We start from the raw sequence: 24,129 nt of genomic DNA, 5'->3' as shown, positions 1-24,129 counted from the left end.
TTCGATAAATTTCCATTCTCCGCACTCCTTCCACTGCCACGAAACGCAATACACGAGTTTGCTCTTCTATTGGAGCCTCCATTTCTTTGTTTCCAGGACAAGGAAACGAAGTGGCAATCGGATTTTAAATTTTTTTTTGTATTTGTGGTACTATGTGAAGTTCATAACTGAAATATCAGTCACATCAAGCAGTCAATGCAACTCTAAAGAAATTCTCATGAAAATTGAATTTGAAGGTTCCTGAAGAACTTTAATTCACTAAAATGAAGGTGATTTTCACGACAGGCCGCGTCTGTCACTCAGTAGCGTCGGAGAATGTTAATTGGGTACTGAAGCGATCGCTGGTTTCAATATTGGTATGGTTTTTCCTTTCGTTATAACTTTTTTGGTTAAGTTCGAATACCTACATAATTTAAATATAAAATTCATCAAATATAGGCTAATTAAAACATAAATAATCAACGTTGAAATAAAAAATGCATGTCTTCTTTTTCTAATTATATGTATATCGCACCAATTGTAAATATAAATTCTTAACTAACGATGTAAAATAACAAGTTGTTAATAAAGATCGCTTTAACTAAAGGAAAACATTACAAATGTATTAAATATCTTTTATGAAATGTCTATAATAAAGAATTTATATTTCCAATGGAAACTGAAGTTTTGCATGCGATACGTAATAAGAAGCAAGAAGATGTGCATTTTTCATAAAATATGTTGACCAGTATGTGTTAATTAGCATACATTTGATGAATTTTACACTTAAGTAATGTATGTACTCAAACTGAATGAAAAAAAAAGAAAGAAAAATACCACATCGATATGCGAAACAGCGATCCACTGATTACCTGACCACCAGTCTCCTACGCTACCGAGCAAGATGCACAGCCGGTCATGAAAAATCGCCTTTAGTTTAGTGAATTAAAGTCCCTCGGAAAACTTCAAAGTCGATTTTCTGGAAAACCTTTAAAGCTTGCATGGAACTACTTTGGGTGACTGATATATGTCTTCTGAACATCACGTACCATAAATATTAAAAAAATTAAAAAAACGTCCGATTGCTGGGTGGTCTCCTTGTGAGTGCAGTGGATGATGGACGCGTGCACGTGCTCGTTCTGTCGTTGCTTGGGTGTCCGCATATATCCCACTAGAAGTGAGTTTGGGGACCCAGCGCTTTTACATGGACAACACCTGCTTCTGAAGGAAATTACATTACGATCCCTTCGAGGGTTTGCATTTTACAGCCTCCGCCTCATTTGAATGTCCCAGATGCAAGGATGGTTCGGAAATCGCCTTTTCATTTTCAAAGAAAGTGTGTTGTACTTGCGATTACAACATGAAAAATCTGAATCTGGATAGTCTGATATAGAACTGAGACCCAGTCTTCTCGAATGAAAGTTCAGTACTTCCGCATACCGCATTCGGCGGAATAAACCCGAGGAAAATCATCAAATACAAACAAAATAAGTGGTGTCTATATGTATGCTGTGCAAGTAAACACTAGTCGAAAAGGGCTTCTACACGAGCATGGATTTGGTGAATGGGTACTTAGACGACAATATTGTATTCTTATACGAGGAATTTGTTTTACTTCTTTAGTGTTATTGCTGTGGAGCGCTGGAACTTACCCTTCTGCTCTGGGCCCATGAGGTCTGCGGACAGCTGAGCCGTGACGAGCGTGTGGTAGTGTCCCTGCAGCGTCATCAGCTGGTCGTGGTTGCCCTGCTCGACCACGTTGCCTCCCGCCAGCACTACGATCCTGTCTGCGTTCCGCACCGTCGACAGCCGATGAGCCACGATGATGGTTGTGCGACCCAAGCTGGCCTGCATAGTTATAGCATAACCGTGTCCATTGTTTCTGTAGCCTTCACAATGCCTTACATGTACTTACACGTTACATCGAAACTCAACAGCAGTTGTTGTTGCTCATGTTCAGTTCATAACTACGAAAAGTCGGGTGAGGGGGGGGGGGAGGGGGGAAGGAGGGGAGACTCAACTATTGTGACAATGGTTCAGTAGCTGCTGTTGGAGCATTGGAGGGGCGGTGAGGCAGTAGTGACGGATACTTTTGTTATCGTTTGTGCAAAATAATTCTACTACTGATAGGTGTAAGAGAAGAAAGCGGTGTTGCTAGCTAGTATGCAGTATGCCAAGTGCTCATACGATCGATACCAGTAACTCCTTGTTCGGTTCTCCCCTATTCGCTTTGTATAAAATCCCTGTCCGGCAACGATCTGCCCGTACCTGCAAAATTGGCAACACAACAAGCTTCAGTTTGATGTACTGCCGCCGCTTAGGCCATAGGCGATAAGAAGCTTCAGTTTAGCGGCTGCCGATGTATTTCAATCTTCTACAGAATGTATAATCATGATTCCTAGTATCAACGTGGTCACGCAAAGTCATAGAAGTGCCTGAAGATCGTAAATTGTATCACCGAACGCTGTTGCATATGAATAAAAGCAGTAAATACAGATGAAGGTGTCAAGCTTAAGACATGTAAGATTGGTGAATTCAGCGCCTTCCCACCATACTGCCGCTAGAGGGCCTCGCTCCACTCGCTGGACTCTGCCCGATTCGTCGTCTCGCGTTGCTGTACTCCTCGGGACGTTGCCAGTGATGCTCAACTAATGGTGAGAGACTCGGAAATACATTCTAAGTAAACAAAGGAAAAGAAAGGGAACGACTCACCACGAAGACATATCCAAATGGAAATCGGCATATGTAGTGTACACAGACAGACAAACAAATGATTACAATTTCAAGAAAAGAAACTGTCGAATCAATAGAAGACAAAGAACGTCACAAATCGAGCAGATCGATAAAGCTTTGGTACACCTCTGGCCATTATGCAAGCAGCTATGAGGCTTGGAACTGGTTGACAGAGATGTCCTCCTGAGGGATATCGTGCCAAATTCTGTCAGACTGGTGCGTTAGATCGTCAGGATCCGGAGATGGTTGTAGGTCCCCGCCCATAATGCTCCAAACTTTCTCAACAGGGGAGAAATCCAGGCCGGAGATGCGTCTGGAAATGCCCCGGACGACAGTGGGACACCAACATGACTGTCGGCCGCCATAAGACACGACAACCAGGAGTGACGGTCTGGGGTGCCATTTCTTTTCATAGCAGGACCCGTTTCTTTGTCATCCGTGGTACTCTTACAGCACAGCGATGTATCGACGATATTCAACGTCTTGTTTTGTTTCCCTTCATGCAAGCCATCCTGGGCTTACAGCAAGATAATGCCCGTCCGCGTTCCCCAATTGAGAACGTTTGGAGCATTACGAGTAGGGCTCTCCAACCAGCTCGCGATTTTGACGATCTAAGGCACCAATTGGACATAATTTGGCACGATATCCAACAGGAGTAGATCCAAGAACTCTACCAACCAATGCCAAGCCGAATAAGTGCTCGGATAAGGGCCAGAGGTGGACGAAAGCGTTATTGACTAGCTCAATTCGCGAAGCCCTTTCTCTTGATTAAATTATCTAATTTTTCTGAAATTGTAGTCACTTTTTGTCTGTTCATGTACATTACATCTACTGACATCCGTCCCAATTTGATAATGCCTTCGTAGTGTGTGCTGTTGTGACCAATATCGTGTTGAAAAATCAGAACTTGTTTACGTTATTATCAAGAGATTGCATCCTGTTAAGAGACATACATTCAAAGGCGCCATTCAAAGAACTTATTTTTACGTGAACTGCAAACTGGTCAATTATTGCAAAGTCGTTCTGTACTGCGATTGTCTACCGCTAAGCGTGCTGCATTCTTTGTCTGGCAAAGTGAAGGTAAATCTGTAGTCGATATCTATGGACGTGTAGCTGTCTCATCAATCATGTGTTTGTATGACAGAATTCTGTCTTGCCCCTCTGAACGCCAGAGAGAGACGCTGTTTGCTGTTTTCGAACTCACTGGTTGTTCACGATATTTGGGGCTGGCTTGCTTTTCTGGAGTCGTTAGGCCATGTGCATCATGAGGATGCTGCCTGTAACAGTCCTATGAAATGATCGTATGGCATTGTTGGCCGGGAGGCCCCATTCGGGGGAGTTCGACCGCCGTATTGCAAGTCCTCTTTAGGTGACGCCACATCGGCGACTTGAGAGTCAATGATGATGAAAAGGATGATGAAGGACACACAACACCCAGTCTCCTGCCGGGAATCGAACCTGGGCCCCCTGCGTGGTAGGCAGCAGCGCTACCGCTACGCTACGGAGGCGGACAACAGTCGATGGTCACTTCCATGATATCATGTACAAGAACTTCGGTGAGATCGGGATTACGCTAGTACAGCTCCTGCGTCTACATCTACATTACTCCGCAGTTCGCACTTACGTACACGGCAGAAAGTTCATCGAACCGCTTTCTATTTCTCTACTGTTACACTGTCAACAGCGGGTGGAAAAAACGAACACTTAAATCTTTTCGTAAGAGCGCTGACCTCTCTTATTTTATTAGCCTGATCATTTCTCCCTATGTAGGTTGGCGTCAATAAAATATATTCGCATTCAGAAGAGAAAGTTGGTGACTGAAATTTCGCGAGAAGTTATCACCGCAAAGAAAAACGCCTTTGTTTTAGTGATTGCCCACCTTCTTTATCACATCCGTGACATTTTCTCCCCTATTTTGTGATAATACAAAACGAGATTTTCTTCTTTGGACTTTTTCGATGTTCTCTGTCGATTCTATCTGACAGTATTCCATATCGCACAGCAGTACTCTGGCAGAGGACGGACAAGGACAGTGCAGGCATCTTCTTTTGCATCATCTAAGTGTCCTGCCAATAAAGCAATCTTTGGTTTGACTTCCTCAGAACGTTATCTAAATGATCATTTCAATCTCGGTTGTTCGTAATTGTAATACCTAGGTGGTGGTGATAAGTTCCTATGGAACCAAACTGCTGAGGTCATCGGTCCCTAGGCTTACACACTACTTAATCTGACTTCCTTATGCTGAGGACAACACACATACCTATGCGCGAGAGAGGACTGAACCTCCGACGTGGGGAGCCGCGCGAACCGTGGCAAGGCGCCCTTAGACTGCGCGGCTGCCTAGCCTGGCCAATTCCTAGGTGTTTAGTTGAACCGACAGCCTTCAGATTTGTGTAATTTATCGTGTAACCGAAATATTTTATTTGCAACGCTTTCAGGGCTATAGATGTACTTTCCGTTCCGTCTAGACGTAATATCCACTGTTGAAAGAGAGAATTTTGTTTCATGTTCACGGAACAAATTTGCTATTTCAAATTCTATCCGTGAGATTGGGATATGGCATTCATTACCTATCCAATCTTTTAATATCACTCCGAGTATTATAGGTTGCGTAGAGATTCCTTTGGTGCGATTCTCATGTGTAAAGGAAATGTACTCTTCGGGGGCCACCATTGGACAAACATAATTTGATTGTTGCCGTTGCTTATTGAGAAATGATTGATAACAACTGATTACTGTGAAGTGAAAGTAGTGAGTAGTCACTTATTTTTTTTTCTTTATTGGATTTCAATTCCCCTCCCCCCTAGAGGGGGGGGGGGGCACGCTGGCTGTAGCGTAATATGCTGCTCTACAGCCTACAGAAAAGTTGAAAAAACATAACGAGAATAGAAACAAACAATAAAAACAGGCGATAAAACGGCGACATTGTAGAAAACTGTAAAATGGCGGTAAGGTGTGGAGTTTAAAATATAAAAAACACTGCGGTGACAATGCGGATGAAGAAGTAGACAGGCACAATTAAAAAACACGGCGACAGTGTGGTTTCTGTTCGCACGAGAGAAAAACACAGCTAGCGACAGTATGGCGGCTGTTTGCAACACTGACAGGGGACGCACAACATTGAACACTCACTTATAACAGCACTATACGGGTGACACAGCAGCAGATGGGGGGGGGGGGGAGGAGGGAGGACCCAGACCTATGATGGGGAGAAGGGGGGAAGAGAGGAAAAGAAAAAGGGGGAGCCGATGGAGGGAGGGGACATAGAAAAGAGGGGGCTGGGCGGACTCGAGAGGGAGTGGGAAAGGCAGTGGAGGGGAGAGCCGAAAGGACTCAGGGGAGAGAAAGGAGAGGGTAGGCAGGGAAAAGCAGGATGGAAGGGGGGGAAGAGGGAGCCTGGGGAAAGGACAGAGGAAAGGAGGGGGAGGTGAGGATCAGAGTTGATAGGAAGGATAAATGGAGGGAGAGAGGGCATCATCCAGGAGGGGGAGTTGACAGAAGCCACCTTGGGAAAGGAGATGAAGGGTGTAGACATGGAGGGTAAAGGGGACACAACAGTGATGGCGCGGCAGAGGGTGGGGTTTGGAGAGGAGAGGAGCAACCAGGGGATGAGAGGAATCAAGGTGGCGGGAGGTGTTAAGTATGCGGATATGTTTGAGGAATAGGAGCAGATGGGGGAAAGGAAACAGGTCGTAGAGGATCCGCGTGGGGGACAGGAGGCGTATATAGAAGGCGAGGCGGAGTGCATGGCGCTTGAGGATCTGGAGGGACTTATAGAATTTAGGGGGGAGTCACTTATTAAACTCGCTCTGTTTATGAACTGTTTACATCTTTTCCGTCAAACAGTGTTTAATCTGAGGACAAGGTACTACGTGCATTGTGCCTTCAGTGGAATTATTATTTAAAAACAGGTTGCCATTGCAGAAATACACAGTGTGCAAAACTTAAGAACGAAAGTAGCTTTCGCATGGAGCGCCGCTGCCAAGATACATAGGTCGAAGAAGTTGGACCATACATAGAAAAAACTGCCGCGTATAGTGCAGCCTCTATAGTTTCATGAAGTTCCGATAGGTGGTGGCGCTATACGTAGCCTCAAATTTGCTTCCAAGCAGAGAGCTGTCATTGAGTTTGTTTTGTCGGAAAATCAGAGCATCGCAGATATTCATAGAAGCTTGCAGAATGTCTGTGGAGACCTGGCAGTGAAAAAATGCACGGTACGTCGTTGGGCGAGGCCTCTGTCATCATTGTAATAAGGTCGTGCAAACCTGTACGACCTTCCGTGTGCCGGCCGGCCGCACACAGCTGTGACTCGTGGAATGTGCGGGAATTCTCGTTCGAGGTGAACGACGGATCACAGTCAGACATCTCGCTGCTCAACTAGACGTCCTGTTGATAGTGCTGACAAACTCGTTCACCGGTTGGGGTACTCAAACGCGTGTGTCTGCTGGGTTCGTCGCCGCCTAACAGGAAACTTCCATCTGGCGCAATGAAGGATGCAAGCAGTTCGTGGATGGTGGGGAGGTTATTGACGCAGTAAGACGTTGGCACCGACCTAGACCAGTAGAGTGGTACGATGCAGGCATAAAGACCCTCCCAAAAAGGTAGCGTAAGGCCGTCCCACTGAATGGAGATTCTGTTGAAAAATGGAATTTTATAGCCAAAAGAATAGGGAATAAAATGACCTATTGCAATACTGAACAGAACCAACTTTCTTTCAGAAAAAAAATGTGTTGCATTACTTATTGGACGCCCCTCCTATATTTCATGTTCCTGTTATGAAAAAGGCGTCAGCCTAAGAAAGTGAGGTTTCACATCCCCATTGCCCTTGATCTTGACTAAATGGGAAGTAAAGTCAAAGGACGTGGGTCAAGTTACAGGATGTAACTGCAATACTGTACTCGTTCAAATATTCTCTCAGTCTTTGCTTTTTCCCTCCTTGCTCGATGAAAGCGTTTCCTACTTCTGAATATTTCAATTAAACCTAGGTCAGATAGCACTAATTATTATGCCGTAAATTCTGTAACTGTAAAGCGTTTATTTATTGCTGTAAGTTACAGAAGGATGAATTAAAAAAAAAACAAAAAAAAAAAAAACAGCACAGGTACGTTTAGGACTAGCGCACTGAGGGTTCCGTACAAACTTAATTATGTATAAAGAAAGTGCAGGCGTTCTGGGAATCGAGGATCTCGACGATTTTTGCCTGTTATCGACAAGATATCGGTTTCAGGGATTCCAAATGGCTCTGAGCACTATGGGACTCAACATCTTAGGTCATAAGTCCCCTAGAACTTAGAACTACTTAAACCTAACTAACCTAAGGACATTACACACACCCATGCCCGAGGCAGGATACGAACCTGCGACCGTAGCAGTCCCGCGGTTCCGGACTGCAGCGCCAGATCCGCACGGCCACCGCGGCCGGCTCAGGGATTCCAAGAATGTTTTAATATCAAGTCTGAATCGGATAACAAACGACAAAAGAAATACTTCTTTCGTGTGTTATAATTACAAATGAACAATTTTTGGACTTTTCCCTCTACTTGTGCTGTGAAACCTCTCGTCTTACAAAATTTTATTATATTACATCAAGGGGAGTACCTTCTACATTTTACTAAGTAAGTTTGCGACTGTCAAAATATGTAACATAAATTATCGTATGTTTTGATTACATTGACTTAGATTTTTATCGTTTTTACATCACCAAAGAACTGCAGATCTCAGTAAGTAACGTAAATTTCAACCCGATACGTCTACCCATTCCTGAGAGAATGGGGTCTTAACACACGGCCAGATAGTCATACATTTTATAGCAAATGAAATAACTGCGTGATAAATTACAAATTAACACTTTTCGGTATTTTTGCTTGGTTGTGCTGTGAAACATTGCTTCTTGGTAAATTTAGTGATTCTACGTCAACAGGAAGTAGCAGATAGGTTTCGATGACTGATTTTGCGAGTATTAAAGTATGCGACTTAAATGGCCGTATCTTTTGGTTATATTGACTTAGAAGCTTACATTTAACCGCCAAGTAACTGCAGACCATAATATATGACATACATTTAAATTTGATACACCTACCTGTTCCTGAGAAAAAGGGTCTATGATAGTGAGACAGACAGAGAGACAGGCAAACAAATGGACAACGAAGTGATCCTATAAGGGTTCCGTTTTTACCAACAGATATACGGAACCCTAAAAAGTCAGTGATTCAAAACATTTTGCCGGGATGTCTTGTTTTACGGGCTTGGGAGGACCAAAGACTTCACTGGTGGTAGAGTCCCAGTGTAAGTGGCGCACCTACCTTGTCCAGCGCGGCCTGCACCTTGGCCTCGCTGCCGGTGTCCAGGGCAGAGGTGGCCTCGTCCAGCAGCAGGATCTTGGGGCGGCGCACCAGCGCCCTGGCGATGGCGATGCGCTGCTTCTGGCCTCCGGACAACTGAGCTCCGCGCTCACCCACCATCGTGTCGTAGCCCTGCACACAGCAGGAGGCACGCAGGACATTAACTACACTTCCAGAGAGCTAGCGGATGGCATAATGGTTAAGACACCGCCTCTACCTCAGGAGAGGAGTTCAGATCTTCGTACAGCCTTCCTGATGTAGGTTTTCCATGGTTTCCTTACATTATTTGAGGTAAAAGTAGGATAGCTCCATAGTATCGGATACTGCCTTTCTTTCTTACCGGCCCTTGTTCTATCTGTAGCTGTGCCACGTCCTAAAAGACACTGTCGATTGTTTCTGAAAGTTTTATCCCCCTTCGGTCCATTATGCCAGGAACAGCTGGAATAGTAACGATTGGTTTCGAAAATGGGCTCCATATCAGTAAGTTACTGGATTCATATTTCAGTGGCTGAAATGGCTGTTTGTAGGTGACGTACAGCGTGAGGGAGCACTGCAATGTGGCAAGATTTTGTTGTCATTCAGGTAACGGCAGGTGCTGGTTGTTCAGCTAGTGGAACACATGAGGAAGGGAAAGTGTAGAGCAGAGACTGTCGGTACGCAGAATACCGAAGAAAAAGGGCAGTAAGTGAAAAAGCACCACCTCTGGTAACGTAGATATTTACCCAATTCCTTTTTCAGGAGAAGTTACAGCCAAACTATCTGAAGTCGACTATTTGTTAAAAATACTGTAGATTTGACAGATACCTATATACAATTATGGTTTACCCCACACCATCACGACGGATGATACGCCAGTATGGCGATGACGAATACACGCTTCCAATGTGCGTTCACCGCGATGTCACCAAACGGATGCGACCATCATATTGCTGTAAACAGAACCTGGATTCATAAAAAAAAATGACGTTTTGCCATTCGTGCACCCAGGTTTGTCGTTAAGTGCACCATCGCAGGCGCTCCTGTCTGTGATGCAGCGTCAAGGGTAACCGAAGCCATGGTCTCCGAGCTGATAGTCCATGCTGCTGCAAACGTCGTCGAACTGTTCGTGCTGATGGTTGTTGTCTTGCTAACGTCCCCATCTGTTGACTCAGGGATCGAGACGTGGCTGCACGATCCCTTACAGCCATGCGGATAAGATGCCTGTCATCTCCACTGCTGGTGACACGAGGACTTTGGGATCCAGCACGGCGTTCCGTATTACCCTCCTGAACCCACCGATTCCATAGCTCACAGTCATTGGATCTCGACCAACGCGAGTGGCAATGTCGCGATACGATAAACCGCAATCGCGATAGGCTACAATCCGACCGTTATCAAAGTCGGAAACGTGATGGTACGCATTTCTCCTCCTTACACGAGGCATCTCAACAACGTTTCACCAGGTAACGCCGTTCAACTGTTGTCTGTGTGTGAGAAATCGGTTGGAAACTTTCCTCATGTCAGCGCGTTGTAGGTGTCGCCACCGGCGCCAACCTTGTGTGAATGCTCTGAAAAGCTAAGCACTTGCATATCACAGCATCTTCTTCCTGTCGGTTAAATTTCGCGTCTGTAGCACGTCATCTTCGTGGTGTAGCAACAATGGCCAATAGTGTATTTTCATACATATCTGTTTATATATTTCGCCTGTACTTCTAGCGAATGTCGCCCTGCAGTTCCATTTTCAAGCAGCTCCATGTTTATGATGTTGTATCTACGCAGTCCTAAAGCATCGACTGCACTCTTACCATCGCACTGGTGCAAAATGGCATCAAGAAGACGCTGACCTACACTCCAGCAGAAAGAGCAGGCAGCACCACACCTCCATGAAGACAGTTCAGCACCTCCTGTCGACGTTGACGTAACCAGCGGCCCATGATGGTCAGGCCCAGTTCGGTCGCAGACTTTGAGAGCATCGGTACTGACTGATAGGGAGATGAAACTTAGCCTGTGGTCTACAATTAGTAATAAAGAGTGAATGTAGGAGGCACAGGAGGCACATGAAACCATCTCATAATAAGAAGTTATGGTTCTTTCCTGTTTAGAAATAAAGAGTTCTATTAATTTGAAAGTATTAAGTACAGATAATTTTGGATTCCTGCCACTGGCCATACAAATTCTCTTCTTCCTTGTTTGTGTCTGTGATGACTCCCACAGTAGCTTACACAACAATATCTCCTTAAGAGGAGTTAGAACAGAAAAAATATTGTTTCCCATTTTCGGTTTTTTGTCTCATTATAATCTAATAAAATCGGTCCTTTCTTACACAAAAGGCTGTGGATTGCTATGTTATAAAGGTTAAAGGTGATGGTCATGTCCAGAAGAGAATGGGGACCAGGTTGAGGAAGTTGAAACAAAGTTTGAGAGACAAGAAACTTTCTGATGGTAAAATCGTAAGAGGCAGACTGACAGACAAAATTATTGATGAACTACAGCAGTTATATTATGGGATGGCCATTAGAAATAATACTGAGGATTTGTTGAAAATGAAGCAGGCAGTATGGGCTACCTTCTTCCACAGACAGTCAACTGATGAAAAACCAGTACACCACCTTTGCCCTCCTGGACGTGATTCATGGTGCAATTACCGAACTGCCCAGTACTCAAACAGTTCATACAGCCATAAACATTCCATCCTACCAGCAGCCATGAATATCATAAAACCCCTATTTACAGAGATCTGGCTATCCTGATTTACTGGAGAAGTGTCTGCATGGTCAGAAAATGTTCAAATGTGTGTGAATTCCCAAGGGACCAAACTACAGAGGTCATCGGTCCCTAGACACTTACACACCACTTGAACTATGTTCAAATGTGTGTGAATTCCCAAGGGACCAAACTACAGAGGTCATCGGTCCCTAGACACTTACACACCACTTGAACTAACTTAAACTAAGTTATGCTAAGAAAAACACACACACCCATGTCCGAGGGAGGGCTCGAACCTCCGGCCGAAGGAGCCGCGCAGTCCGTGACATGGTGCCTAGACCGAGCGGCCACTCCGCGCGGCTGCACGGACTCAAAATCCGAATGAGTCGTTCAATAATCTTACATGGACTTGCTTAACAAAAAACGTTTTTGTTGGAATGAAGACACTAAAGTGGGGGGTCAGTGATGCTGTTGTTGTTGTTTTTAGTGATGGCAACATTGATAGGGTGAAAGTGCTACAGCATATGGGAATTAATCCTGGAGCAAACTACATCAGAGAACTTGAACGAATGGACAAGGTTCGCATTGATAAAGCAGAGTATGCAGCACATTTCGCCACTAAGGAGTTCAGAAAGAAGAAACAGCTTGGAAAAAGTTGAAGAGGATGATATACAGTATGGTGCAGGGTATTTCTGAGTGACTAAATAAAAAAAAAATTAAGCATATATTGATTTACCGTCTCTTGAAACTTTAGAAGCCGCTCCTAAAAATTTACATTTTCTGTTGCATTTTTCCCTAAATCTCAGAAACAACTTCGAACAGAGTATTCAAATTTTCAGGGAGTAATAACATACATATCCTGAGTCTACCGAACTAAAAGAAGAACATAATGTTTTGTATAATTAAAATTATTTGGGACAACGTACAATAAAAGTACACAAAATTTTAACCGTGTAATTAAACAATTGAATTTCCGAAAGCAGTGGCTGAAATGCAATTATTGTAGTTCAGTAGATTCAGAACATATAGTTTAATGTCCTGCAAAAGTTTCATGTCAATGACTACAGTGGTTCCTGAAATACAGGGTAGCCAAGTCCCTAAAGTTAACATTGTCGAGATAGGGCGTTCCAACTCCCCTTAACTGTGCTGTGTAATGCTATAATTTTTCAGATACACCCAATGTTATACGTGGTTACTGTCCGTGAAATTTTTCATGAACAGAATCAGTAGAAGAGAAACAATAAATTAAAATATCATGCTTCATGCAGTAATTTGACTGCAAGAATAGCGAAAACGTAATAAGTCGTAAACTTTTCTTTTGTGGGAACCGTCATGACGAAAATTTCATTGTGTTTGAAATTATGTGTAAGGTTTGTTACAAGTTTCTAAGTGCTCTCTTTCTCAAATACTGGATGACTAAAGTATGAGTATTATCGTGTTATGGGATACATTGCTTTTTCACCCCCACACCCACTCGTCTGCCAGGCAGATGGTTCTTACCCCCACAGTGGTGACCTACATGTATTGAATGATATGTGTACCAAATTTGGCTGGAATTGGTCCAGTAGCTTAGAAGGAGATGAGGAAGCCTACATGCATCAATACATACATACAAATGTATGTACATATATATGCACATCGACTTTTGGAATATGCATGGATGTGCGGACTACAGAGCACTAAAATGGCTTGATACGACTAACAGCTTGAATCAGTGGCCTTTACAGTTAAGTGAGTTCTATTATTTCGAAGTTACACATTGTCCGCGGGGGGGGGGGGGGGGGGAACTCATAGAAATGCAGGTGGGCTGAGTCACAACATACAAGATTGGAATGTATTTGTTTATCTGCCTGACAATTGTTGGAGGGTTCAGGCTGCTAACCGAGATTGTCAGAAATTCACGATGTAAGCTCATGTCATTGCTGGTGACAGAGTATACACAAACAACCAAACTGTGGTCAGCGTATAGTCGTGCCAGCACGTTTACACTTTCAAGTGTTGAGGCAGGCTCATGATTCTATCTTGGTAGGGCATGGAGGCCAACAAGCTACATAATGGTCCATTATGGAATATTACTGAAGAACAACACGTAAACAGTATGAGGTACAGAATGCCACTGGATGCGAATATGGAGGGGTATGTGGTCTGCACACCGCTCTCTTGGCCGTTGTCAGTCTTCGTGACCAAAGCCGCTACTTCTCAATCAAGTAGCTCCTCAATTGGGCTCACAAGGGCTGAGTGCACCGTGTTTGCCAACAGCGCTTGATAGACTGGGACAGAAGTTTTAGGCAAGCCCAATAACGCTTGACTTTGAGGATCTAACAGGAACCAGCGATAGCACTGCATCAATACATTGCTACTTTTTCATTGTGGTTGTTATATAGTTAGTGTTTTGTGTTGTATGTGTTGGTTATTGCTTTGTATTGGCGTTCACACTGTTGTGAAGATATTTTCATAGAAGTAATGGTAAATGAACGAATCGTAACTGCATTACTACTCTGTAACGAGACACCAATGACCACAGGTCATATCTACCAAAATATTTTGTAAATATCTTTGAACAACATTCGAAATTATATTGGTGTAATTCAGGTTCATTCAGCTAAATTTCATTATGTTCGTTTAGCACGAATATCCTCAGTACGATACTGGAAAGAAAGGTGGTCTGCTTTAAATGTATAAATTATAAAGTTGTGTGTATTGAGAGTGTGTCTTCATCATGTCGGATACTCAAAGGTAAGACCTGAGAAACTGGAAATAAATGTAACGCTAACATTTCGCTCTCATAGACAGCTGATAAGCTGCTGTCAAATCGTTACGATAACAAATCTGAGTGAAGCTAACAAAGCTATCCGAATACTGTCACATTGACTGTCATAGAGAAAAATATTTGAAAAGTGCCTACATGTAGAGTATTGTTCCTTATGGAAAAAAACCCTCGCTTTTAGTCAAGGAGAGTGGAAAATATTTGCGTCATGTTGGTGAACAATGTTCTCAAAGCGCCATCTTCGATTACTGTTTATAAAATAAAGTATGCCTGCGATTTATGGTTCAAGTTAAGTAAACAAGAAAAAAATTACGAAGAGTGTCTTATTTACAATAGAATTTACAGCAAATATAGGCATGCAATCCTTCTGCACTTCTAAAGTATCAAATTTCAAATGTGAAACTGATGTAAGGTGTATAAGAATTGGTCCAGAAATTTTTTTTATATTGCTTTCAAATTTGGTTATAACAAACATAGGTATGCAATCCTTTTGCACATTTTAAACATCAAATTTTGAAACAGAAACTCTTCTGTGATGTGTAAGAATTGATCCAAATTAAATTTTTTAAACTTGTTTTCAGATTTAGTTTTTGTACTTGCTGAAAGACATCAGCTGACGAGTTTGTTTATAAATAACTTTCCTGCTACCAGTCATGATTTTTTTACTTATATTTTACATGGTAGGCTTAGGGAAATTACTCCAAGTGCGTTTTTCTCTGTGTACAACGTCATTTTAACGTAATGTTTTTGATGTGGCAGGTTCTGTTTTGTTCTGTTGACTTTAAGTTTTATTACAGTCCTCTTGTGCAGAATCTCACACCCTTCAGCTTCACACATAGTTTTCTTGCACATTGTACATGGTGAATAACTTACATGTACGGCGTAAGTTATTCTAGATGTACATTGTGCACAGAAAATTGTGTGTGATGTCTAACATGTTTGAGACTCTGCGCAAAAGCACCATAACAATATTTAAAGTCAACAGAACACAGCGTAACTCACATGTCAAAAATATTATATGGAAATGATATTCTACACAGAGAAAAATGTACTTGAAAATGGGAATCATTTCCCGAAACGCTTCGTGCAAAATACAAATAAAAGAAAATCTTGACTGGTAGCAGAAAAGTTATTTATAAACAAACCCTTTGTTTTCAGAATCGCAGGCTTTCACAAACTAATTTTGATGGATAAAATAAGATATCAGCTGAAATATTACACATCGTTTTCTGATCTTAAGCATTTTTAGTGAAACAGGCGCTTTTCATGTAGTGTTGCAATTACAGACATCAAATAATACTGAACTGTAATGAAATATTGCGAATGGTTACAGTTAATCTTGTTAGAAATCAATGTTTAACACTGTCGGCGATCCCGCTATCGCGCTGCTTGGATTTGATTGCACAATTACCGTCATTGTCTGTTTGACAAAATAAACGTCCTTTCACATGTTAGCACGATACTTCACTTCGTTATACAACCACGATTATGTGGTGAGACCTCCAGTCCCTGCATATATGTGCAAAGCCCGAGTGCGTGAATTTCGCTTCACCCAGTGTATATATAGTGTGAAGCGAAATCCACGCACTCGGGCTTCGAAGCGCGACTCCTCACATGCCAGCGATAAAAAAAAATGTCTTTCACAAAAATTCGTCCGGCGAGTGCATCCAGCAGAAAAAGGACTTAAAGAGTGGCAATCTGGCAACACTGTAACCACATGTATGGTAGCTGCCTCTGTCAGCACGTATTCTTTGTGCCGTACGGTTGATGCCGTGGATACAGTTTTGGGTTAGCGTGGAAGAGGTCGATGGTTTGATCCTCGGTTGAAGCAAATGTTTTTTGTTTGGTAAATGTAGTCCAGTTGGTATGGTGTCTGGCATCTTAATAGTCAACAGCGATTGCAGCGGATCCTCTAGAAAACATTTGCGCTTCCATACGTCAACTGTAGAAATGGAAGATTGGTCAGCTTTGAAAGTATCCCTTTCAGTTCCTTTATTCAAAGGGTACCGTTACCGGTTTCGAATCGTTGTGATTCATCCTCAGACGGTTTACACGCTTTCTTTTGACATGTGGTGTGTTTTTTACAGATTAATTGTCCTAAAATATAAATAATACATAATTATAAACACGCCACACACAGATGGTTGCGTTACAGATTTTCGTTGCATGTGACTTACGTGAAACGTCGGTTTGGAGTGTTTGTTTCCATAACATTCGTCCAACAGATGTAAATACATTCCCACTGCATTCTTATTGTTGCACACGTAAATTGATCTCACTGAACACTTTAGACTTGTCACTGAGAAGATTTCTACCACGCACCACAGTTTTGATACATACAAAGAGCTTACAAACATATGAGTATCAGAGATGCTATGATACATCGTAACATTTGACGATGATGTCCTATGTTTGAAAAGGATCATATATTCATTTACGCAACTGTAATGCCTTTTACACTAGTACAGAGACATTGAATTTTTGATACTGTTAAATTAATTATAAAGTTTTATTTTTAGTATATATATAGAACTGCATAGGTAAAATAGTATGTTTTTTAATTACATTTAGCATCATGAGAATTATAGTAACATATAGATTTGCTACTTGATCTGCAGGTAGGTGTACTAATATTATTTGCTTTGGAGGCTGGAAAGTAATTTTTGGAAATTTTTCAGGAAAGAGGTGTTAGCTAACTCTGTTTGTTCGTTAAGCATATAGTCTGGGGTGCTGTTTTTGTGTGCGTGTATTTCTAATTCTTCTAATATATTCATAGTGGCTCCTTTTTCTGCTAGATGTCGAATTTTTAAGTTGTCCTCAATGTTTCCCACTGAATGGTTTTCTTCAGCAATATGGGCTGCAAATGCTGATTTGTTCAAGTTACCAAGACTTAAAGCATCAATATGTTCTTTGTATCTAATTTCAAAACTTCTGCCTGTCTTTCCAATGTAGAATTTTGGGCATATATCACATTTGAGTTTGTGTATTCCTGATTTACAGCAGGGACTCTTGGAGGTATTTACAACATGGATTACTTTTTGTTGTGATTTATTATTTGTGGAAAAGCTGATTGTGATAGTTTTCCCCTTTTTAAATAAGTTTGCTATTTGGTATGAAAGTGGGCCTATATATGGGAGAGTAGCATATTTAGGTTTGGCTTCAGTGGCACACTGATTTGGCTTGAAGTGACTGCTGTGAAGTGGATCTGTGGTTTTTCTCTGCATTTTGTTGTGGAGTTTTTCTATTATTGTGGGTTTATATCCATTATTATGAGCAGCTGTTTTAATTATATTGATTTCATTTTGTTGGTCTGTGTCACTCATTGGTACTTTTTTAATTCGGTGTAGCATCGTTCTGAAATACGCCATTTTTTGTTGGCGGGGATGGCAAGAGTTGCCAATACTGACATCTGTGGTTGCAGGTTTTCTGTAAATACTAAATTGATGTTTATTGTTATCATTACAAATTTTCAGGTCAAGAAAGTTAATGCTTTTATTAGTTTCATGTTCAACTATGAATTTAATATTTTTGTGCATTTTGCTTAGATCTGCTGCTAATGTATCTATTTCATTGCTTGTACCATCAAAAGCAAGATTGTATCATCAACATATCGTCTGTAGTAGATTATTTTGTTTGAGATGCGCTGATTGGTTGAGAAATTTTTTTGTTCTATATGGCTGATGAAAATGTCAGCCAATATCCCAGCTAAGCTACTTCCCATTGCCAAGCCATTATGTTGTTGGTACAGTTTGTTGTTGAAGCTAATTATGCTCTAGAATAAGTGAAAGTATTTCTATGAGTTCACAGATCTCTGCAACACTAATTTTCTTATATTTAAGCAGATTGTTTCTTATAATGTTTATAGTTGCTTTGACAGGGATGTTCGTGTACAGGTTGACTATGTCTAGTGATGCTAATTTAGTTGTTGGTGGGATGTGGATGTCTATAATTAAGCTTATGAGTTCATGTGTGTTATGTATGTATGATGTAGTTATTTTCAAATGTATAGTATTTGGTAATGAGGTCATTTAATTTACGGCTTATGAAGTATGCAGGGCTGTTTCTTGAGTGAACACTCGGGCGAATGGGACAATATATGATCCTTTCCAAACATAGGACATCATCGTCAAATGTTACGATATATCATAGCATCTGTGATACTCACATGTTTGTAAGCTCTTTGTATGTATCAAAACATGTGGTGCTTGGTAGAAATCTTCTCAGTGACAAATCTAAAGTGTTCAGTGAGATCAATTTACGTGTGCAACAATAAGAATGCAGTGGGAATGCATTTACATCTGTTGGACGAATGTTATGGAAACAAACACTCCAAACCGAAGTTTCACGTAAGTCACATGCAACGAAAATCTGTAACGCAACCATCCGCGTGTGGCGTGTTTATAATTATGTATTATTTATATTTTAGGACAATTAATCTGTAAAAAACACACCACATGGCATAAAGAAAGCGTGTAAACCGTCTGAGGATGAATGACGATTCGAAACCGATATCGGTACTATTTGAATAAAGGAACTGAAAGTAAATTTGTGGCTGGTTGCTGTCCTAACACCATCAACATTTGTCTTCAAACAACAGCCACGGTCTCCATCATGTCATCATATGACAAAATTGCATATCCCTTTCCACTCGCTGGAAAAAGTTCCACTATATATTCGGCAGAGGATATGGTTCGAACATGATGGTGCACCTCCACACTCAGGAATTAATGTGCAACAGTATTTGGGCAGAACACTCCCAGGGAAATGGCTCGGACGTGGAGGTCCAGTTGTATAGCCACCACGTTAGCCTGACATAAAAAACCTGGGGACACCTGAAGAAACAGGTGTACTCTACTTCTCTGACGAATGTGAAAAAATTGGTAGCTCGAGTTCCTGCTGCTCTTGTTACTGTGGGCACAGCTTTACTGCAAGGGGTTCAGAGCTGTATGATCCTGAGGATTACGCAGTGTTTTGACGTGCAGGGAGGTCGCTTTGAGCATCTGTTGTTCTGAGGACAACGTATTCTGTTGTGGTGCTCATGCGGGCATTAAATTAGACCTTATTATTGTCACTGGTTGCTAATGTGCGGCATCTGAGCGCTCATATTACATGTAGTATAAATGACAAGTAGATGTTGTGTTACTGTATTGTGTTATCACCTTTAGCATTTCGAAATTGATATTGTTTTTGTAGTTATTCTGCCCTACGACACGTCATTTGTTTCTACTGTCTATTTCTTAGTTGTCTAAGCACGTATTTATTATGCTCAGCGTTACAAAATGTTGTAAATTTAGGATACATGAGACCTAAGAAACGGTGTATATTACAAATGTCAGAATGAAATTAGCAAATAAAAAGAAAAAAAGGGCCGCAACTCAAGACCGAACCTTCGACCTCCTGTATGCTAACCCAAAGCTCTACCCACTGCACCACCTGCACAGCACAAGTGATATGTGCTGACAGAGGCAGCTACCATACATGTGATTACAGTGTTGCCAGATTACCACATTTTAACGTCCTTTTTCTGCCCGATGTACTCGCTGGCCGAAACTTTGTGAGATACTTTTTTTATCGCTGGCATGTGTGCACGAATTTCGCTTCACCCTGTATATACAGCATATACTGGCGAGCCAAAGCATTATGAGCATCTTCTTAATACCATGTTGGTCCACCTTTAGAGCGCCAAACTGCAGCGATTCTGCGTGACATATATTGGATAAGTCCTTGGTAGGTTTCTGGACATAACAGATGTCTACGCACAGGTCAGACAGTTCCCGTAAATTAACGGCTGGTGTTTGAACGGGGTGGCCACCGATAGTGTCCCAGATATGCCCTTTCTGATCCAGATCAGCCGAATTTGGTGGTCAAGAGATCGAGATGAGTTCACTATCGTGCTTTTCAAACCACTGCTGCATGATTCCGATCTCGAGACAAGGACAATTGTCATTCCAGAAGGCGTCGTCGTCGTCGTCGTCGTCGTCGTCGTCGTCGAGGAAGAAATCAACCATGACGTGATGTATAAGTGGTAGTCAAGTGAAAACGAGATAGATGAAAAAAGTGAGTAAACTGTTTATTATTTCAAAAGTAATATTCAGAACTGTTATCACATTTATCCAACTGTCAATACTTTCATGGAAAAATGTTTGCTATTGTCTACTGTAATACTATAGTTCCCTCAGTTCTATCAACAAGACTTTATTATGAAAATTTAAACGATATAGTTGCAGTTATTTACCAGGACAAACTGATTTGTAAATACTAAGAATAGTGTAACAGGAAACAGCAGTGGACGTTACCAGTTCGGAAACTGTCGTTGCATTTACTAAAAAAGACTTTTAATTCTTATTTTTATCTGTAGAAGTAATCTATTTATGCCTCAGCTCGTCGTCTTGATGTTTCCTAGGGAATGGTTTTTAGGTGTGAGTTTTTTAAATTTCACTGAAGACACCAATTCGAGGCGTAAATGCATGACGGTTGTTTCCAGTTCCAACATTCAAACACACAACTTCACGTTTTCAGCTTTATGAACTTCGCTTAATAAACGCTCTTTGCAGTTTGACGAGGTCCATATTCCGTTAATAGTCACTAAATTAAGTAAAACTGACGTATATTATACACCCTTAGTTCTCAGCATTCAGACGAAAAATGCAACCCCTATTCTAAAACAAAGAGAAGACTGTTCCGCTCCAGTTCCAAACCAACACTGCTCTCTTTCAAAGCTAACCTAAGACTGTGTTACAAGAAGGCTAAAGAGAGATTGCACAACTCTTTAGCGAAAGGCACCAACGACATATTGTGATAGGATTAATATCTAGATCCTTACTGGTTTTTGTGAAAAATAACAGTTTTCATATTAATGGATAGTGAAATGTTATGATAGATTTTTGTAAGAAAATACTACAAAATGAGAAATATGTGCCAATTGCAATCGAGAGAAAAGAATGGAATCTATTTTCTTACAATCAAAGAAAATGTATTCCAAAACTATTACAGAAAACATGAAAAAGAATGGATTTTAAATAAATGTTCCCACACAATACATCGATCCCATAGGCTCCTTTCTTGAACATCAGATACGCAATTTTCGATAAAACATAGATGAATAAGGGAGTGGAAATTCGTCCGAAGCAAATCGACGCCTACGTACGGTTTCATTCTGGGCTCCAAAAATATGGAAACCACGTGGGGAGAGATCGGGACGGTACGGAGGACGTGTATGGGCTTCCCAGGAAACTTCTGCAGCGTATTCGAAACTAACTTGGCAACACGTGAGCGGGCCCTGACTGCCCCTTCCAGGTGGTCCAAGATTAAGTCCACCTGGTACACAGCTTTCAAGGTGCCTTCGATTACTACCACAGGTGCCTTGGAAGCTCACGCGAATGTCACCTATGACATTATGCTGCCCCCACCGTCCTGCATCTGTGGCCCTATGCATGTTTTGAGCAGCTGTTCCCCTGGATGACGGAGATTGCGGAATGAATATCGACCTGGTGTAACAAGAAACGTGATATGACTTCGTAAACTTTTCCTGCACAATGGGTCTCGACAGGCTCCTCGTGTTTGCTGCCGGATCATAAAATCAACTTGATTCAATATTTCTACGATCCATCTGTCAGCCATATTCAGGAGAATGCTGCTAACGCTGAGTCCAGCTTAAAACTGATGTCAACGTTGCAAATCGTCGTCCTATATAGCCTCCGTAACGTACATGGTGCACTCGGCACGCATCACATTGGCTGCCCCGCCAAGAGTTAGGAGGTGGAACCGTCCTTAGCAGATCAGCGGCGGCAACGATATATCACACTGAAACACTTTTTCTCGAGCACTCTGACGGGCTGCATTGAAGAACGTTCTGTTTTGAAGCGGAATCGTACAGGATTCTACGTCCTGCTGAGAGGAAAGCCATTCTCTCTATTAATAAATTGTCTGGTAACCTAATTTCAGATGCCTCTTTATAAACAATGTTCCAAAAACCGGGTGTGTAGGCAACTATCACAGTCTCGTCAAATTTAATCCCCCGTCCCTCGTTTAAGCAATGTTCTGCTACCGCCGATTTTTCCGGGTGTTGTAATCTCGTATGAGGCGAAGTTCCGCGCACCTCTCCTGAACTACGCAAATCGAACGGCCGATGTAAGCCTTCCCCTACTGATAAGGCATATTATATATGACAGGCTTCCTAAGTCGCAAATCATGTTTCACAGAGCCGCTTAGTGCTCTAATCTTGGAAGGTGGTCGGAATGCACTCTTAATGTTAAAATTCTTCCACTTTTAAACGGCATGCCCCCAGCATAAGGAATAAAGATCACATATCTATGCTCCTCTTTATGCATCCCCGGCGATGGTCCAAGCTCATAGCCCGACTAATCTGCTTCTCAGAATATCCATTTTCCTTAAAAACAACTAGCATATGTATAAGTTCTTGGGTTAAACTGTCTGTGTCGGAAATCGGCGGTAGCAGAACATTGCTTAAACGAGAGACATTGAATGAAATTTGCCGAGACTGTGATAGCTGCCATCACTTCTGGTTCTTGGAATAGTATTTATAAAGAGGCACTTGTAGTTAGGTTGACAGACAATTTGATTAACAGAGACAATTACTAAACTAAACTAAACTCCTCCTGATCGGCCATGAAGGCCCAACGGTACCGACCGGCCGCCGTGTCATCCTCAGCCCACATTCGTCATTGGATGCGGATATGGAGGGGCATGTGGTTAGCACACCGCTCTCCCGGCCGTACGTCAGTTTCCGAGACCGGAGCCGCTACTTCTCAATCAAGTAGCTCCTCAGTTCGCCTCAGAAGGTCTGAGTGCACCCCACTTGCCAACAGCGCTCGACAGAACGGATGGCACCCATACAAGTGCTAGCCCAGCCCGACAGCGTTTAACTTCGGTGAACTGACGGGAACCGGAGTTACCACTGCGGCAAGGCCGTTGGCAACGGAGACAACTACTTCCCTCTTAGGAGGGCTTAAAACCGTGAACTATCTTGCATCAAAACAGAACGACCTTGAGTGCAGCCAGTCCGAGTGTACGATATATCGTTGCCGCCAGTGTTCTGCCCAGTCTAAGAGGACAGCAACTGTGATGAGCGGAGCATGCGCCACGTACGGCACGGAAGCCCGTATAGGACGGCAATTTGCAGCCTTGGCATCAGTTTTCAGCAGCAGCAGCGGCGTTCCCCTGAAGATGGACAGCTGAATCGAGCTGATTTTAGGATCCAGCAGCAAACCCGAGGAGACTTCCAAGAAACGTGCTTCATCCGAGCGGGCGACACGTTTGCACTGATCCGCGGTCCAGTCTCGACGATTCTGTGCCCACTGCAGTTGTAACTGATGACTTCGTTGGGGCAACATGAGTAGACGTAGCGGTCGTCTGCTGTGGACCCCAATGCTCAACCGTGTACGCTGAACAGTGGGCTTCGAACACTTGTGACTGTTCCATTGTTGTACACTGTCATGAGATCTGCCACAGATGGTCGTCTATCCTGATACCAAGAGCGAGCTACCGTCCTCCACGTTGTGAGATGAGGCGTTCGAAGTCCAACAACACCTTGTTGTGTCCTTCAGCCGCTTTCCATAGATATCACGATAGTAGTACGCAAAGAGCTGACTAGATTCGCCGTTT

General features: G+C 42.4%; 1 protein-coding gene across 3 annotated transcripts in view; it reads right to left on the bottom strand.

Annotated features, from left to right (window-relative positions):
* The window catches only part of LOC126174877 (ATP-dependent translocase ABCB1-like), a 263,560-nt gene that overhangs the window by 79,914 nt on the left and 159,517 nt on the right, over positions 1-24,129 (bottom strand). For all 3 annotated transcript variants that reach the window (XM_049921293.1, XM_049921290.1, XM_049921292.1), the window contains 2 exons: positions 9,015-9,185; positions 1,632-1,827 (listed from right to left, as the gene is read on the bottom strand). In XM_049921293.1, the coding sequence (XP_049777250.1) occupies positions 1,632-1,827; positions 9,015-9,185 (367 nt within the window). The remainder of the gene's footprint in view (positions 1-1,631; positions 1,828-9,014; positions 9,186-24,129) is intronic.

This window comes from Schistocerca cancellata, chromosome 3 (genome assembly GCF_023864275.1).
Source record: "Schistocerca cancellata isolate TAMUIC-IGC-003103 chromosome 3, iqSchCanc2.1, whole genome shotgun sequence".
Lineage (NCBI taxonomy): Eukaryota > Metazoa > Arthropoda > Insecta > Orthoptera > Acrididae > Schistocerca > Schistocerca cancellata.
The sequence above is the reverse complement of the archived record's forward strand: the minus strand, read 5'-3'. Positions and strand labels throughout refer to the sequence as shown.